Raw genomic sequence first — 19,349 nt, forward strand, 5'->3', positions numbered from 1 at the left:
CTCACCACACATCTAGATAAGTTCCTTAGGGGGTCTACTTTCCAAAATGATGTCACTTGTGGGGGGTTTCTATGTTTAGGCACATCAGGGGCTCTCCAAACGCAACATGGCGTCCCATCTCAATTCCAGTCAATTTTGCATTGAAAAGTCAAACGTCGCTCCTTCCCTTCCGAGCTCTGCCATGCACCCAAACAGTGGTTTACTCCCACATATGGGGTATTGGCGTACTCAGGACAAATTTTACAAGTTTTGGGGTCCATTTTCTCCTGTTACCCTTGGTAAAATAAAACAAATTGGAGCTGAAGTTAATTTTTTGTGAAAAAAAGTTGAATGTTCATTTTTATTTAAACATTCCAAAAATTCCTGTGAAACACCTGAAGGGTTAATAAACTTCTTGAATGTGGTTTTGAGCACCTTGAGGGGTACAGATTTTAGAATGGTGTCACACTTGGTTATTTTCTATTATATAGACCCCTAAAAATGTCTTCAAATGTGATGTGGTCCCTAAAAAAATGGTGTTGTAAAAATGAGAAATTGCTGGTCAACTTTTAACCCTTATAACTCCCTAACAAAAAAAAATTTTGGATCCAAAATTGTGCTGATGTAAAGTAGACATGAGGGAAATGTTACTTATTAAGTATTTTGTGTGACATATCTCTTTGATTTAATTGCATAAAAATTCAAAGATTTTTTCACAAAAACGCAGGTGATGTCAAAGAAATTTTACCACTATCATGAAGTACAATATGTCACGAGAAAACAACGTCAGAATCACCGGGATCTGTTGAAGCATTCAGGAGTTATAACCTCATAAAGGGACAGTGGTCAGAATGGTAAAAATTTGCCCGGTCATTAACGTGTAAACCACCCTTGGGGGTAAAGGGGTTAATGGAAAAAAAACAAAACTATGGCTCCTGGAAGAAGGAAAGAAACGAAAGAAAAAATAAAAAAAAACGCCCGGGTGTGAAGCTCTGGAGGCAGATTTTTCTTTCTGGCAACATTCTGCCCATAAGCTGGAAGAGGTAATTTACATAAAGTGATAAAAGATGATTTCTCAACAACAAGGCATCAATGAAACACACAGGTATCACTCTCCTTAGCAGTCTATAACCTGTATGCCCATATTAACAGTTTACATAGGTCTAGTGTGGCGACAGATTCCATTTAATGCCAAAAACCTTTAAGGCTGCATTCGTACATCAGTGTGACACATCTAGTGCTCTTCATTTTTAATCTTGGATAGCAAAAATGTATCCGTGTCTCCAGTCTGTCTTACTCAGAGAAGGTCCTATTCTCATACGTTTCGCAGATCAGACTGGTCTGTTAAAATCTAAAGGGAATTTGTATAAAATACGGAAAACATTCTTTGTATGCAACTTTTACAACCGAGGATCTTCCATTTTTAAATAATCAATTGCAAAGAGTCCATGCGTAAAGAAAACTTCAGACAGTCTACCTGCTTCAGTGGCAACACTGACACGGATGTGTAAATGCAGGCTTACATGTTCGGTGATGGTCACACGTGGATACAGTAAGCACATCTATCCGCTCTAAGCCTAAGATTAGGTTTGTTTCCTACATACCTTAGACACAGGTGAATGTGTGGTTCCACAGAGACTGCGTTCTATCTCAGCTGTCGGTGTTCTTGACAAACCTCTACCGGCAGCATGCTGCATTTTTCTCGTAGATGTGTTGTCCAAACCTTTTGAAAAAATTTTTTGAGAAAAATCAAAACAAAAAAAATATACCGAACGATTCACAATTATGCATATATAAAGCACTTACTGCAAGCAGGGCCGCCATCAGGTTACTACTGTCCTTACTGGTGTATGGGGCCCGGACTGAGCCCCGCTACAGGATTCTGCCGATTCAGTAACTGAACATGCGTCCTCGGACTAAAGTTCAGTTAAGGCTAAGTTCACATTTGCGTTGTGCGGTGCTGCGTCGGCGACGCAACGCACAACGCATGCAAAAATGTATGGAAAACGCAGGGTTTTGTGACGCATGCGTTCATTTTTGCATGATTTTTGGCGCAGAAAAAACTGCATCATGTAGCGTCCTCTGCGCCCTGACAGTTGCGCCACAGTGACGCATGCGTCACAAAACGCAAGAGCAACGCATGTCCATGCTCTCCCCATGTTAAATATAGGGGCGCATGAGGCATGCGTCGCCGCGGCTGCGCCCGACGCAACGCTAGTGTGAACGTAGCCTAAAAAATAAGCCAATCACAGACCAGCAGCTGACATAGGTACGTACGTTACCGGCTTAAGACGTCATTGTCATCTACCGTCACTTTCGTGACTCAGACAACGCTGGACCAGAGTCAGGTAAGGATAAACTTTATGCTGGTAAAGCTGCACTATGAGGGCAGTTTGGAGAAACAAGGGGTCAGGAATGGGAGAACACATGGGGCCAGGAACAAGACATATGGGGTCCATATTGGGAGAACACGTGGGAGCAGGATGTGGAACGTTATTACTGTTGGGGCTGATTAAGGGATAATACTCCTTCTGTGATGCATTTTATTTTTGAGGATACTGTTTTCAGTGGGGGGTCATGTTACTGTACAGCGCAACACTGTCAATTTTTTTCTTCATTTGGCGTAGTGCAGAAGTTGGGATAAAATCGGGGAATGTGCTCTAGATAACTTATTTTCTTCAGAGAAGACCTGGCTGGAAGAAGTGATGGTGGTTTGTGCTGGGTGAAGAGGAAATCAAAGATGAAGGACTTCAACTAGAGACGTAACTGGTGAGTCAGTGCATTACCTATACACTTACACTATATAGTATATACAAAACCCCTGTGTATAATGTCACTGGTGATCATGGCATTAGCTGCACAATGAAACTATTTACAGAGCTCCTGTGTATAATGTCACTGGTGATCACTGTATTACCTGTGCAGTGACACTAAATATAAAGCTCCTGTGTATTACCTGTACACACACACTATTATACAGAGCTCTTATGCATAATATACCCGGTGATCACTGTATTACCTGAACACTATATACAGAGCTCCTGGGTACAATGTCACAGGGGATCCCTCTATTACCTGTACACTTACACTATACACTGAATACTATGTACAGAGCTCCTGTGTATAATGACACTTATATTAATTTTTGTATTGTGTTTTTTTTCTTAATGATCAGTATTGTAGTATTCGGTCACTATGTAGTGGCAATATGTGGTCTGGTCACGGTGTGGCTGTATGTGGTATTATTGTTCATTTTAAAAAATGTATGTGACTGATTCCCTTAAGGAAAAATAAACCTAAAGAGTATTGGATATTTTAAGAAATGATTAATAGGTTAGAGTAGAGCAAGGGCCCTGCTAAAAAAGTCTATCTTGTCGTGGTGGCGGCTTTAAAAAAATCTTTTGGCTAAAACAAAAGCTGCTGGCTATGTACAGTACAGACCAAACGTTTGGACACACCTTTTCATTGAAAGATTTTTCTGTATTTTCATGTCTATGAAAATTATACATTCACACTGAAGGCATCAAAACTATGAATTAACACATGTGGAATTATATACTTAACAAAAAAGTGTGAAACAACTGAAATTAAGTATATAATTCCACATGTTCATAGTTTTGATGCCTTCAGTGTGAATGTACAATTTTCATAGTCATGAAAATACAGAAAAATCTTTAAATGAGAAGATGTGTACAAACTTTTGGTCTGTACTGTATGTGAACTGGGACAGTGGAAGGTTCGAGGGATGGAGGCAGGGCAGGGGTGGAGGCGGAGCTGGGTGGAGTCTGGCCAGAGTCAGAAGGGGGCCTGAAAATTTTGCCAGTATGGGGCCCGGAAATTCCTGGTGGCAGCTCTGAATGCAAATGAGCATCAAAGTATGCATATTTCCTTTGTGGACTAAAGCCTTACATGAACTTGCTTTTTATACAACATCCAATACCAAATCGTAGAAGGTGGTTTGGGTTTACTGGTGCCATGTGTGGATAAATGGGTTTTACGTCAATATCATACTATTTCACATACTGAATTTAGCAAGGCTTGCACATTAAAAAGTATAATTTGGCTCACATAAAACAACCTGCGATGGCCTAATGGATTTCATAGATTGAAAACAAAGTGCTTAATAGACACTTCCACTTACATGGTTTTCCGAATGTCTGTCTGGAGTTCTCAGGTCTCCACTGCAGAGTCCTGCTGCCTGCACAAGTCTGAAGGCTGTTGTTATATAAGGTATTCAATTCTGAAACGTCATGCTCAAATTCCTGCTTCCACTCCTGCCGGAGATCAATTGAGCTCTTTGATAAGCCATACCTTACAGACTTTCGATTCGAGGAGAAACTTGGACGAAGATGGTGTTCCATATCTGTGTCATCCACTTGGGCATTATAATATCTGCTAACACTATCAACCCACTGGTTCATGGGCACAGAGGCTGGCAAATGCACTGTGCTTCCAAATTTCACCTTTTTCTCAGTTTTGTAATAAAACTTGCCACGGTTAACACTGTCAGCCATGTCTTCTGGAAGAACTTCCTTAATTGACATGGCATGATGGCTGTTTAGATGGTTAATACTGGATCCATTTATATTACATGACCCATCTTCGGAATCTGGAGAAGTACTTGCTTGATCGGTGCTGACAGATTTATTCTCTTGCATGACTTGAGGCAGTGAACCAGATTCGGTTTCGAAAAGGTTCAGTGATTCGTGTATATGCCCCACTGGTGAAGACTTCTGTTCAGAGTTGTCTATTCCAGTAAAATTCACGCCAAAACTGCTTCTCTTTGGTGAGCCCCCCTGTAGCCTCTGGAACTGTTCTGCGAGAGAACGCACCAACCCTTTACTCTTAGGCGCCTCAACTTTGCTAGTCTCAAAGATGTTCAAGTCACATTGTTTGTCTAGTAAATTGTCCTGACTGTTAGTTTTTGAGGAGACGTTAACAGGATGGACATTAACACCATTTGTAACAGTTGGAGAGACTGGTGGGACAATGCAAGAACCAACCTTATCTTCACTTGTATGGATTTCTGTACTGACAGATTTGTTACAATGGCTGGGTTGGTTGTTTCTATCTGGAGACTGTACTTGTGTCCGACGTGCCCAGGGAAACAACAATGATGGCAAAGAACCAGATTTAATGCCATGGAGTTTCATCTTCCGAACAGGTAGCGGACCGTCTTTAGCTTCATGCTCCTCAGTCACCTTACTGTTATTAGGGCTTCCAGCAGTCACTCGATTGCTTTTTGGGTTTTTGATTTGTAGGTCTGGACTACAATCATCCACTCTCAAAATGTTATCAACTGTGCTCTGTGTAGGAGTTGAGGCACTCTCTGGGGAACTAGGACCTGAAGGAGCACGGTAGTTAGAAAATGTTTTGCTACATGGGCAATGTTCAGAAGCTGATAAGCCGGAAGACTCAGAAGACGATGGAAGTAAGTCATGGCTAGAAGCAAACGGGTGTGGTAATGGAGTGGATGTGAAGTCCTCCTTTGTGGTCGTCTCTGCCATTACCTGACGGTTCACTGAAACTTTGTCCGAGATAGCCTGGTCACTGCAAGGAGGTGAGATAGCATTTGCCAAATTATTTGAAAATTAATTAGAAGGAAATTTACGGTAGTCTAATTATGAAAAATATATAAATTATAGGCATCTGCCAACTCGAAAAAAAAATACCTTAATATTTTCTTTGGTACCTTAGTCATACAGGAGTTAATTACGGTACATGCACAATTTATTTATACCATGTGGCAGAATGTACCAAAACGTCTGCAAAATACATATTTTTCATATTTCAGACAGGTAAAACGTGCATTTGATGCAAATCGAAAATGACAGTACGTCACAAATGTAAAAATCAGTTAAGCACTTACAAAATCAACAAATGCAAGTTTAAGCCGCAATGGAATCAATGCAGAAGAACAAATATGAGCTTCTCCAATGTATTAGCTTGGAAGGCTTCTGGTCTCTTCACATAGAATATTTACTTTCTCTATACATTAATTCATTTCAATACTTGGAATAGCTAAATGACACTGCTGAAAAGATGGTTTATGTATGGAGATCTATACTTTGATGCTTTTCTGTCCAAACAATAGGTTTCAACTCAAAGGAAGACTATACCTCAAAAACAAAATAAAAAACTCTAGCGTATAATGATCAGCGCAGCAGGGAGAAATGAAAATGGTTTTGTTCTTTTTTTTTTAGTGACCCAATGCATCCATAATAAAAATGAAGCAACTTTGCAAATTTATCTACAACTCTTATGAAGAAATTGTCAATCCCCGTAGGACTCTGATCCCATAGCCATACCCCATCTGTCCTCTACTGCTTGTTTATCTATGTTAGCAAGATGTAAGGACAGATGAAAACGAGATCCGCTTACATAGGGTTTGACAGATCTGCAATCGAGAAGTAGACACAAAATAATAGGGTCAATCAAGATCATTTGCAAAGTGGTTCATTTCCCCAAAGTCCATTGTCTTGGTCGTTAAACATGAAGCTCATCTTACACTGAGTTCACACATGGTGTCGCCACATTAAACCACTGGACAAAAAAAAATCAAAGGGATTTTGACAAAGTTCACATCATGTGCAGTTACTCTGCAGTTTGCAATGAATTTCGTCCATTATAATGCAGAGAATGAAAATCAAGTTGAAATCTGCAGGTAACAGATGCAAATTTTTTTGAGGATTTTGCAGCCGATTATTTATGTTGTGTGTGAACTCAGCCTAAGGACGAAGTATACTTTCCCGCTGCTTTTACTATAGAGTTGGCAGCAGACAGGGTGGCACTAATACAGGACCCCATGTTGATCAATATACAGTCAGTTTTTATTTTATATATAGTATTCCTTTAAATGATGTCTAAGTCAAGTTAAGAGCAACAGTTCTCGAGTTCATTCCTAGTTAAGGAAGGTTCATGGCAGCTACCTTGTAGATTGGTTTATAGCTCCCCCTTGTGGAGAGGGGTAAGCTGGCGGCAGCGGTTGAGGAACTGTCGGCAGCAGCATGCGGTCCTGAAGAGTCCGTGCCTTTCGTAAACACATTTGCAACTTCTTATCTGCTAGGGCTCTGCAGTGTGTGCTAGATCTGGCATCATGCATGGCAAGTCTGAATTTAGCTAAAATGCAAAAGAAAACATAGCAGAAACAAATGCACGCACACAAACCAAAAGAATAAAAAATAGGATGCCAAAAAGAGCATAACATGGAATCATGCAATACAGAGGGGAAACAAAACATAATGCATCCTAAGAGTTATCAACAATGCACATGTATGTAAGCAATGCGCCCTGAGCATGTTAGCGGAGCCATCAAAGCTGGGATGAAAGAGCGGCAGCAGGAACAGGCTCAGCTAACTGCACACCTTCCAACGCCAGAGCCTTTCCTACAGAATTACCCCACATCAGTTATTGACAATACTGACGATTTGCTATTAAATCTAGGATTTGGTACAAACTGGATGTGCGGAGTTAATAGGAGAAACTGCAGCAGATCGTTATCAGAAGGTGCAGTAATGGAGGATTAGATAATCGTGTATATTACGTGTTGCTACTTTTATAAATTACATGATGCTATGTTGAGAGATGATGTTTGTAATCATTTAGTTACTGTATTTCTTATTTTTATATTTGACCCATAAGGGTAGAAGGATGGAGCATACGGGTGGGTAAGTGCATATACCCACATACCGTACTGTATAGAGAAATGTGTGTGCTTTATGGAAGCAGTAATGAATGGAAGTCGTCTCCAGGAATTGATGGAATATACCCCACAAACCAGAGGGTAAGGAGAGAGATGCCTACAAAGCAGGGGATTGTTACCACCCAACATCTGCGGCACACATCTCTACTTTTAGCTCCTGTGTAAACAGCAGAAACCCACGTTACAGTATGGAGCCGGCCGGCCATAGGTAGCCTCACCTACTATTTCCATCTCGTCATGGCCTCACATGGTCTGCAAAGGGCTGATAACTACACAGATCCCTGCACTCGTCAAATAGTAGGGTTTATTTTTTTTAATGGAGCACAAAAGGCAGCAATTTCTTTTACCGTATTAGGCACTCGGGAGGCATTAATCAATTTAAGGGGGCACTCAGCGGGCATTATATCTGACAAAGCGACTCCCAGGGCATTATAACCTTCAAAATGGAAATTGTTACTGTCTAGATAGCCAAAAAGGGCTTTAATACTATGTGGGGCTATAAAAGAGACATTATTAGTGCCTTATTTGTGCTTCCATGCAGTATGAGGAGCACTATTACTGTATGGGGACACTGAAAAGATCAGCATTACTCTGAGAAGCACAAAGAAGGCCCTTCTGCTAGGGTACAAACAGCAATGAGGCACTATTACTACTTGTGGTACAATATGGAGCTTTATCTGTTGGCATTATTCTTCATTTTAGGGGCACTTTTGGCTTCAGGCTCGCCGTATGGAAGGCAATAGTAATTATAGAAGGGTATTATTGAGAAGAACAATATTGGGGGAACTGTGCTATAGAGCAGGTGTAGTAACAGGGTTACAAGAGGCAGCAACAAGCACAGATTTGGGAGTAACAACAAGAAGCAAATTGAGAACAGGTAGAGAGGGTAGGAGAAAAGTGAGGAGTCAAACTGGTCTCTGTAGACAAGAGTCCGGGCTACAAGAAGTCAACGGTCAGATGGATTAGAATGGAAATGTGAAAGACTACAATCAGAAAGGGCAGGTCCTGTGTGTCAGTGAGCGGATAAGTGCCTCCTCTGTGTATAATGGCCTCTTACAGGATTTCCCTCTAATGATAACGAGATGACTCTGCTATGCTACACAGCAAAGCCGAGAAGTGACTTATAGGAACATGAAGCAAAAGGGAACTTGTGTAAGCTAGAATATTTCAAGATTTGCTTTTGTTGAAAGTCAAATAGAAATAAATAAAACACAAAAAATGTTTGTAATAAGAACCGGATTTAAAAGTCTTCATAAACCCTATGGAAGGCACCCAACTTTATCCCTTTACCCGTTTGCTGCTGTTTGTTGAGAACAGGGATCAGGTATATTCATTCCCGTGGCAGATGGACTACTACTACCAGAACAGCCTGAAAGTAGCTTATTTTCCTCTACCCATTGAAAGAAACATGCATGTTCAGGGAATAATCGGAGTACGGCTTCAACAAGTCCTAGCATTTTAGATTTCCTAATATCAGGGGCATGAATGTCACTGTGGGCTCAAAATCCCGATGTATTTAGCCAAGAAACTGAACAATACATGACCTTCAACGGGGAGGAAAAGTAATTAAAGTGTCCATTCTGATCCATGCTACACGCAGATGAAAGAGATGCTTTGTTACACTTGTCACATACATAAAAAACGAAAAAAAAAATTGGAACCAAGAGCACTGTTTCCACACTGCAAAGTCTCTTGTAGAAATGCGGGCAAAGCAACAAAAGCTGGAAGAAAGCAATGAAGTATTTTTTTTATTTGAGTTAACAGCAATTTGCAAGATTGTGTTGGAATAGAGAGACAAAGGTCACCTTCCACAGCCAATAGCTGAGCCACACAATGTTAGGCATGCCATGTTAGACGATACAGGACTGAAAGCGGAGAGAAGCCTTGGTTAGGAGTTACTTACACATAGCTTCATTACACAGTGCCAAAGCCGTAGTGTAATCTCCGTTCTGCTCCAGCCTCATTGATTGCTCAAAGACAGAGTCTGCCTCCTGCACCGATCGCTCAAAGCTGTCACTCCTCCCTGCAATAGCCACACAATTCTCCACATCTTAATTGCTTCTTATACGGCTTACATCAAAATCTAACACCTTCCAGCAGTTCTTTTATGGTTGCTAGGACCACAAGGAGCTTCCACCATTGCCCATACGGCTTGCCTGGCAACAACAGTGCGTAAAGCTAAAGTTGTCAGAGGAGCTTGTGCCAGTCACAATAGATGATACCGCCTGCCAAGTACCACTGACACCGGCATTGTGGTGCTAGCAATTAACAAATGGTTGTTGTGAATGCGGCTTATAAAGCCCTGAACATCCACTCACCAGATCTCAAAATACTGGCTTTGTCCAGGTATAATGTCAGACAGCACAGTATGGTACAGGACGGTGTATGAAAAAGGCTCCAAAAAACATGTTAACACGGTATGTACATGACTTTCTATCATTCGATTTTGCAATTAAAAATTATATTGCACTGGCATTTTACAAAAGACAACATAAACCTACAAAAATCAACTTCATGGGTTAAAACAAATGCACCTACTAATTCATGCTGCCCAAACAACGCTGCAGCCTTACAGAGAAAAACATAGTTACAGGGGCAGTAGGGGACAAGGCAGGACTAGTCACAGAGGCATGCCCGCCCGGCGGACTCCATCACTTGTCACTTCATCCCTGGTCGCGCTTTCAACTAGGTTTCTCCTTGAAATGCTGCAGCGTTTCCGAGTAATATATTGATGCTTATAAGCAGGAGAGGTTCCCGGATTTATGCTGCCCAAAAGTCAGGCAGAATTAAAGGGAATCTGTCAGCACTTTTCTGGGATATCAGGTAAAAATATCATTCAATTCAGTGTCCCCTATGCATTATAACAGTACTTTAAATACCGCTTGACTCCCCACCTATGATCCATAAATACTGTTTTTATTCCTCCCGTGGTGTATGTAAATATCCTCGGTCCGGTCCGATGGGTGGGGCTTATTGTCCGTCTCTCAACCCCCCCCTGGCTTGCTCTACACATTCTTTTCGGGGAATTTCTGCGTTTGCGTATAGTTTTGGTGTGTGTGCATTCAAATGGCCTCTCGCGCATGCTTCCGGGCCACAGAAAGCCATGGCGTATGTCGGCGCATGCACAATAATGATTTTTGGCTTTGCCCACAGTTGAGGACGTGCGAGAGGCTATTTGAATGCGCATGAGCCAAAACTATACACGAACGCAGAAATCCCCGAAAAAGAATGCGTAGAGCAAGCCAGGAGGGGGGGGGGGGGGGGGGGAGACGAACAATAAGCCCCACCCATCGGACTGGACCGAGGATATTTACATACACCGCGAGAGGAATAAAAACGGTATTTATGGATCATAGGTGGGGGGCCAAGGGGTATCAAATGTACTGTTACAATGCATAGGGGACACTGAATTAAATGATATTTTTACCTGATATCCCCATAAAGTGGTGACAGATTCCCTTTAAGCTGACAGGTTCCCTTTAAATACAATTCAAGTATAATAATCATAGCAGAATAATGCAAATACTAATCCATTGCAAACAATGGTAGAGATTTTGCAGACAAAACATTTTAGAATTTTAGTTTCAAAAACCTAAAAAAAAATGAAGTGTATGAGACTGAAATAAAGGAGCGCAGCACTGTATCAACCTTACTAAAGTTCTGCATGATTTTTAGTGTACATGTTTGAGGTACTGCAAAGGAGAGGTACTGAAATCATATCACAATGCTGCAAAAAGGCCTAAAATACAATAAAAATATGAAATATTCATTATACTGTTGAAGTGAGAATCAATTATGTGGCTCTTCACACATTAAATAAAATGTATGCATAATTAATTGTTGGTGATCATCTTATCCACCAAATATGCATTCACAATCTTCAGAATCCTCTGCACTAACAGCCGCTGTTCTGATACTTTACAGGATTTGTGTCATTCATTTCAGAGAATTAAAGTCCGCGCTGTATAGTGGGGTCCTCTGTGCATGTCTTTAGGGGACACGCAGCGACTCCCCGGTAACTTACCAGATCAGGAATTTTAGAACAGTAGAAAACTAAATATTACATGATCATTTGGAATCAGCAATACTTCAGATGAGGAGGATATGCAAGAAGTATAGAAGTAAGTGATTAGATCAAATTACCCTGGTTCTGTAACTCATCCAAATCTAAAAACCGCCGAGGTCGTGGGTTAAATCCCATGGCCGCCTCAATCTCTTTTTCACGCTTCCAGCGCAACTCCTGCTCCCTTGCTCTTCTCGATACTTCCTCTTGAAGTTCATCCAATTCGCTCTTCATAGGTCCTGGACTCTCGGATACTACAATGATAACACAGAAACATGCCGAATAAGAACTAATTTTGTTTAAAGGGAATCTGTCAGTAGGTTTATGCTATGTAATCGGACAGCAGCTCGATGTAGGGACTCCAGCGATGTATCACTTAGTTTACTAGTTGCTGCAGTTGTGATGTAATCAGTTTGCTCTGCTGAAGATCTAGCAGAGCGCGGAGTGTTGAGGTCTCTGTAACCACGCACACATCACTGATTGGCAGCTTTCTGTATATACTGTACATTGAGAAAAAGCTGCTAATCCGTGATGTGGGTGGAGTTGGACCCCTAAATCCTCTAGTGATAGTTTTCTGCTGATAAAAACATTGATTTTATTGAAACAGCCAAACACAGCCATTAGTTACATTAGTGACATCACTGGAATCAGGGTATGTGTTGCTACGTTGTGCTGCTTGCAGATTACACAGTGAAAAAATGGTAACAGATTCACTTTCATTCAAACATACATTAAATTAAAAAAAAAAATGAAGACAACGTCACAGAAACTTTTATTTCTTCCAAAGATTGCCATAATTATCAAGAAAACATTTGTAGCTGAGCTATGTGGTTCTCTGCATACGAAGCATGTCAGCATTTTTTAGTTGGATTTAACAGGAACATGACTAGAAAAAAAAGATCTAGAGGAGTTCCTTCACATAAGGATATATAGAAAATCAGACAAGGATGCCGGCTCATGAAAACCCTGCACCCATTTTAGAGCAGACAGCCAATCTTACCAACATGAGAGGGATGGACCTTAACCCAGACACTTGAGGCAGAATCTGCCATGTCTAAGGCGCTGCTGCTCTGAGACTTTGGGATGTTACGCCAGGTAGGGGCTGGAGCGGTACCGGGACTTTTCCTTGAATGATATTCCCTTTTAGAAAAAGAAAAAAAAAAATAGAATGACACAATAAAATATACAGCAGGGTGAGAAGCCTTTACTGCACGAGTAACAAGAAGGTTCTTTGTCTTCACATAGAAAGTAGCATTTCTGCATAGTGTATGCGATATTAAGCAGTGACTCATCACTTATTACATTGTTCTGCTCTGTTCTCCAGTGAAATAATGGTCCTCTATAATTAGGCCTTCTGCTTCCAAATGAATAACATCAATTTAGGCAGAGTAGTGTGCTTCAATTGTTATGCTTTTTCTACAAGAGCTGCTTGAAGGAAAACATTTTTTTTTAAGTATCTTTTATAGGCAGCTAAATCACAATAAAACTGTAAAAAGATGATTCACAGCATACCTATTGTTTTCATTTTATATTTAAAGATAAATATTCTCATTTTATTAACGGGGTGCTCCGAAACGAACATTTATTTTAATCCTAAAGGTCTGTCTAATTCATGTAATAATCTCTTTTCTAATACACTTTAATAAAAAAAAAATCCCTATCCCTCTCTCACTACTCTGCTTTATTTTTTCATCCTTCCTCTTTGATGACACTTAGTTTGAGAATCCCAGTGATATCTCAAGAGAGATATCATCAAGGGGCAGAGGCTGTGGTCATGGCTATAGACTCTGTCCCCACCCAGAAACATAGTGTCATCAGTGACCTCCATTTCAGGGGCTGGGCTAATCCCTGCTCTTCTGAGTATGTGTCCGTTGTCAATTCCGACATATGCTCCACAGGATCTGTTTCACTTTTTTTAATGCATAGTGACAATGCACTCCCTCACTGGCTCTGATGAGATGTGACAAGCCAGCAAAAAGCGCACTGGCAGTGCTCAATGTAAGGAGATTACATAGCAAACAGAGACCATCCCCAATCCCGCAAGTGATATCACTTTGGGGGGGGCGAGGATAGTCTCTGCTTTTCCTGCACCGTGGGTAGTCTCCTAAAATGTGCACTGGCACTCTGTGGTGCATTACCGCTGTGTGTGGCTAACTCCAAGCAAAACTCATGGATTATATCGCACAGAGGACAGCTGCACGGACATTGTGAAAAGGAAAGGCAGGCTAGGGAAAGGGTCCAGCGCCTGGCTATATTGCAGTGTGTATCTGATTAGTAACATTATTCCTGACCTCAACTGATAGCTTATTGTGGACTTTAATATGGAATGAATTACAGAAGTGTTAGACAGGCAGGGTTCCCTTTAGGGTATGTGCACACGTTGCAGATTTGGGTGCTTCTGCACAAAATTTGCATCTCCTGGCAGAAAATGCAGGCGCAGGTTTGATGCGTTTTTCTTGCGGATTCTGTGCGGATATCATGCGTTTTTTACCCCTGCGGATTTCTATAATGGAATGGGTGCAGAAACGCTGCAGATTCACAAAGAAGTGACATGCTCCTTCTTTCAATCCGCTGCGTTTTCCGTGTGGAGTTTTCCACACCATTAGCACAGAATTTTATTTTCCCATTGATTTACAATATACTGTAAATCACTTGCGGATCTGCAGCGTTTCTGCGTGGAAAAAAACGCTGCAGATCCGCAGTAAATCCGCAACGTGTGCACATAGCCTTCGTTGTCCATGCTATGTGCCTTACATGTATGCGGTTATTCCAAACCATGTTCTGCCATGTAAAATACGTGTTCTTAATAAATAATCATACAAAATAGTTACCGAAAAGCACTACAATTCTCTGATAAAGGTAAGTCCATGCTGATGGGACTATTGCTGTTCCGTTCACTACTTTCATAGCCAGACTCCATCCTCTGGATAAGACGAGGCTGCTGCTGATCCACCAGGTGAGGAGGAGTACCACGTCCAACACCCCAACTTCTATATTTCACACATGGATGCTTCTCCTTTGTGTCAGGATTGGCAGATTCCCTCCGATCACTGACCGAGAGTTCCTTGGCTTTTATAGAAAATAATTAAAATGATTTTCTCATCATATTTCACTCTATGAAATCCTTAAAAGTTCTGATGCTGACAAAGGTGAAGACATGACTATTTTTAACCTCAAAAGCCCACTCGCCCCTGTCCATGTGTGCGAGATTAATGGATGTGAAGTCACAAGGATGGTGCATCACGCCACAAGCAGGGATTTGGACAGCTGCAAACAAGGTTCAGGACATATCCTACACGCACTTATATCTTCGCTAATGTTGTAGGGAATACATCAGAAAATGACCTTTATTTTTTTGTCAGATTTTTACTTTACATTTATTTTTGAAAACTTCACACTTGTCACTTGGGGTATTTTAGCACATACTTCCTGTTCTTTATAGAGGACTTTTCAGCAGTCTCGTTATCATCACAGACAATATTTCACCTACAGGCAAGACCTCTGTACAAAGCTGCTAACATACGACTCACAACAGGAGACTTCAGAGTTCCTGTCCCTGCACCATGACAGCTGGTTTACATGGACTGACTGGCTACACTAAACAACCGCTGATCAGTAAACTTCTCCCAACTGGCGTTGGTTTAACAGCCGGTTTACACGGGCAGACCAAAATAAACGATGTGCACTAAGCAATCTATACTACAGGGTGGGCCATGTATATGGATACACCTAAATAAAATGGGAATGGTTGGTGATATCAACTTCCTGTTTGTGGCACATTAGTATATGGGAGGGGAAAACTTTACAAGATGGGTGGTGACCATGGCGGCCATTTTGACGTCGTCCATTTTGGATCCAACTTTATTTTTTCCAATAGGAAGAGGGTCATGTGACACATCAAACTTATTGAGAATTTCACAAGAAAAACAATGGTGTGCTTGGTTTTAACATAGCTTTGTTCTTTCATTAGTTATTTACAAGTTTCTCTTTGCTTACATCCATTGACATGTTGCAGATGTTAACACGTGAGGAGCGGATAGAAATTGTGTTGATGTCTGGTGAGCGCAGTACCTGGGTCATTGCAGCAGATTTCAATGCAAGACATCCTACACAAGAAAACTGTCACCATTCCCATTTTATTTAGGTGTATCCATATAAATGGCCCACCCAAAAAAGTTTGCCTCATCACTGAACATAATGTTCTGTGTAAACTGAGGGTACTGTTCCTATTTTTGTTTTGCCCATTCTGCACGCCGATCTGGGTCATCCTCGTTGAGATGCTGCAGCAGCTAGGTGCCATTTGTGAGAAGCTAATATCCGCCGAAGGGATGTTAGACTGATGCCAGATCGGCGCGCTGAATTTGCTGAATGGTCAAAACAAAAATTGGAACAGGACCCTCAGTTTACACAGAACATTATGTTCAGTGATGAGGTAAACCTTTTTGGGTGAGCCATTTATATGGATACACCTAAATCAAATGGGAATGGTGATCGTTTTCTTGCATAGGGCGTCTTGCATTGAAATCTGCTGCAATGACCCGGGTACTGCGCTCACCAGACATCAACACAATTTCTATCCGCGCCTCACGTGTTAACCTCTGTGACATGTCAATGGCTGTAAACAAAGAGTAACTTGTAAATGACTCGTGAAAGACTAAAGTTACGTTAAAACCAAGCACACCATTGTTTTTCTTGTGAAATTCTCAATAAGTTTGATGTGTCACATGACCCTCTTCCCATTGGAAAAAATAATGTTTGATCCAAAATGGCCGACTTCAAAATGGCCGCCATGGTCACCACCCATCATGAAAAGTTTTCCCCCTTCCCATATATAGTAATGTGCCACAAACACGAAGTTGATATCACCAACCATTCCCCTTTTATTTAGGTGTATCCATATACGTAGCGCACCCTATAGATCACTGCGCATAGGCAGCCATTGTTCTCAGCTGCACATGTCTTGTTTTCACAGGACCTTGCACCGCCGAGAATGAAGATCAAAATTGCAAGAATACCAATTTTTTTCCTTTATTACAAAAAAAATGTAAAACATTAATACAAAAAAGCTAAACATTTTACTAGTAGTAGGTCATTTTCTCATTATATTTTTCCTTTACAACAGTGTTTTTCATTATAGATGCCATCATCAGAACATCAAGATTTCCATAGAAAAAAATAACATGCATACGGTAAAAGGCATCACTTTTTTAACCCCCTGGTCAGCGTTTTTACTGTTGCTTTAGGGTTGTCTAGAATTGTAAAAACATGCGTCCCTTCATTCAGGCAGGTTTCACACATCGCCAGCTTGACAAACTCATTAGGCATATACGAGTCTCTCATATTCGGGTCAGAAGAAACACAGATGTGTGAAAGCAGCACTAGAGATCACAACACCTGGCGGCAGGTTGTGCCCGCTACTGCAGCTCAGCTTTACTGGCGTTAGCAGAGCAGAGCAGGAGTACCACATATAACCTGGGTACTGCGTCATGCCATTTTAGAAGAAGCCAGATTTTTTAATATTGATCCATAACTTTAATAGGGAATCTGTGACCAGGTTTTGTTATGTAATCCGTAGGTAGGAGCATAGACCCGGATTCCAGTAATGTTTCACTTGCTGGTCTGCATACTATTGTTTTGATACAAATGAGTGTTTTATGAGCAGGAGATTATCACTTCAAGACTTGGCGTCTCACGTCTCTTAGTAAACGGCTCTGTGTAACCCCGTCCCCACCACTGATTAACAGCTTTCCGTCAATGTACACAGAGAGCTGCCAATTAGTGGTGTGGGTTGGATTAGCAGCAGAGAAAACACCTATTTTACCGAAACAGCAACACACAGTCAAGTGATACATTGCTGGAATCACATCCTCAGCCCCTCCAGCCTGCTACTCTACGATTACATAATAACCTGCTGACAGACTCCACTTAACTTTGTCTATAAGAACAAGCACATGCGATGGATATACACCAGGGTACAGCATATAAAGCCACAAGTCCTGACATACAGTCACTCAAACTTAAAATGGGACAAACCACGCCTCGCCAAAACCACAGAATCCTTCTGTATGCCTAGGGGGAACCATTACAGCTAAAATGTAAATGTCCCTGATGTACAGTTAGGGCCAGAAATATTTGGACAGTGACACAATTTTCGCGAGTTGGGCTCTGCATGCCACCACATTGGATTTGAAATGAAACCTCTACAACAGAATTCAAGTGCAGATTGTAACGTTTAATTTGAAGGGTTGAACAAAAATATCTGATAGAAAATGTAGGAATTGTACACATTTCTTTACAAACACTCCACATTTTAGGAGGTCAAAAGTAATTGGACAAATAAACATAACCCAAACAAAATATTTTTATTTTCAATATTTTGTTGCAAATCCTTTGGAGGCAATCACTGCCTTAAGTCTGGAACCCATGGACATCACCAAACGCTGGGTTTCCTCCTTCTTAATGCTTTGCCAGGCCTTTACAGCCGCTGCCTTCAGGTCTTGCTTGTTTGTGGGTCTTTCCGTCTTAAGTCTGGATTTGAGCAAGTGAAATGCATGCTCAATTGGGTTTAGATCTGGAGATTGACTTGGCCATTGCAGAATGTGCCACTTTTTGGCACTCATGAACTCCTGGGTAGCTTTGGCTGTATGCTTGGGGTCATTGTCCATCTGTACTATGAAGCGCCGTCCAATCAACTTTGCAGCATTTGGCTGAATCTGGGCTGAAAGTATATCCCGGTACACTTCAGAATTCATCCGGCTACTCTTGTCTGCTCTTATGTCATCAATAAACACAAGTGACCCAGTGCCATTGAAAGCCATGCATGCCCATGCCATCACGTTGCCTCCACCATGTTTTACAGAGGATGTGGTGTGCCTTGGATCATGTGCCGTTCCCTTTCTTCTCCAAACTTTTTTCTTCCCATCATTCTGGTACAGGTTGATCTTTGTCTCATCTGTCCATAGAATACTTTTCCAGAACTGAGCTGGCTTCTTGAGGTGTTTTTCTGCAAATTTAACTCTGGCCTGTCTATTTTTGGTATTGATGAATGGTTTGCATCTAGATGTGAACCCTTTGTATTTACTGTCATGGAGTCTTCTCTTTACTGTTGACTTAGAGACAGATACACCTACTTCACTGAGAGTGTTCTGGACTTCAGTTGTTGTTGTGAACGGGTTCTTCTTCACCAAATTAAGTAAAAGAAAGAAAGCTTTGGCCCACAGCGCCCACTGCCCCTCTTACCTGCTCAACCCTGCTCCTCCAAAACCAGCTTCTCCACCATGACAGAAGATCAGCTCTCCACCCTCCTGTCAAGATCACACCTCACCACCTGCACGCTTGACCCGCTCCCATCCCACCTCATCCCTAACCTTTCCACGGTCTTCATCCCAACCCTAACGCACCTCTTCAACCTCTCACTCACAACAGGTGTCTTTCCCTCATCCTTCAAGCATGCCAAGATCACACCCATCCTCAAAAAGCCCTCCCTCGACCCATCCTCTGTGTCTAGCTATCGCCCAATATCTCTTCTCCCTTATGCCTCCAAATTGCTGGAGCAACACGTCCATCTTGAACTGTCCTCCCACTTCTCCTCCTGCTCCCTCTTTG

The 19,349-nt window shown here is 41.5% G+C and overlaps 1 protein-coding gene across 7 annotated transcripts in view; it reads right to left on the minus strand.

The window, feature by feature from the left end:
- Positions 1 to 19,349, minus strand: part of USP54 (ubiquitin specific peptidase 54) — a 149,877-nt gene that overhangs the window by 15,063 nt on the left and 115,465 nt on the right. For 4 of the 7 annotated variants that reach the window (XM_069753238.1, XM_069753235.1, XM_069753234.1 and 1 more), the window contains 7 exons: positions 14,576 to 14,813; positions 12,745 to 12,884; positions 11,825 to 11,998; positions 9,585 to 9,704; positions 6,909 to 7,098; positions 4,121 to 5,529; positions 1,584 to 1,702 (listed from right to left, as the gene is read on the minus strand). In XM_069753238.1, the coding sequence (XP_069609339.1) occupies positions 1,584 to 1,702; positions 4,121 to 5,529; positions 6,909 to 7,098; positions 9,585 to 9,704; positions 11,825 to 11,998; positions 12,745 to 12,884; positions 14,576 to 14,813 (2,390 nt within the window). The remainder of the gene's footprint in view (positions 1 to 1,583; positions 1,703 to 4,120; positions 5,530 to 6,908; positions 7,099 to 9,584; positions 9,705 to 11,824; positions 11,999 to 12,744; positions 12,885 to 14,575; positions 14,814 to 19,349) is intronic. The other 3 variants (XR_011318498.1, XR_011318497.1, XR_011318499.1) reach the window with 2 other exon arrangements.

Source organism: Ranitomeya imitator, chromosome 2 (assembly GCF_032444005.1).
Source record: "Ranitomeya imitator isolate aRanImi1 chromosome 2, aRanImi1.pri, whole genome shotgun sequence".
In the NCBI taxonomy this organism is placed as follows: domain Eukaryota; kingdom Metazoa; phylum Chordata; class Amphibia; order Anura; family Dendrobatidae; genus Ranitomeya; species Ranitomeya imitator.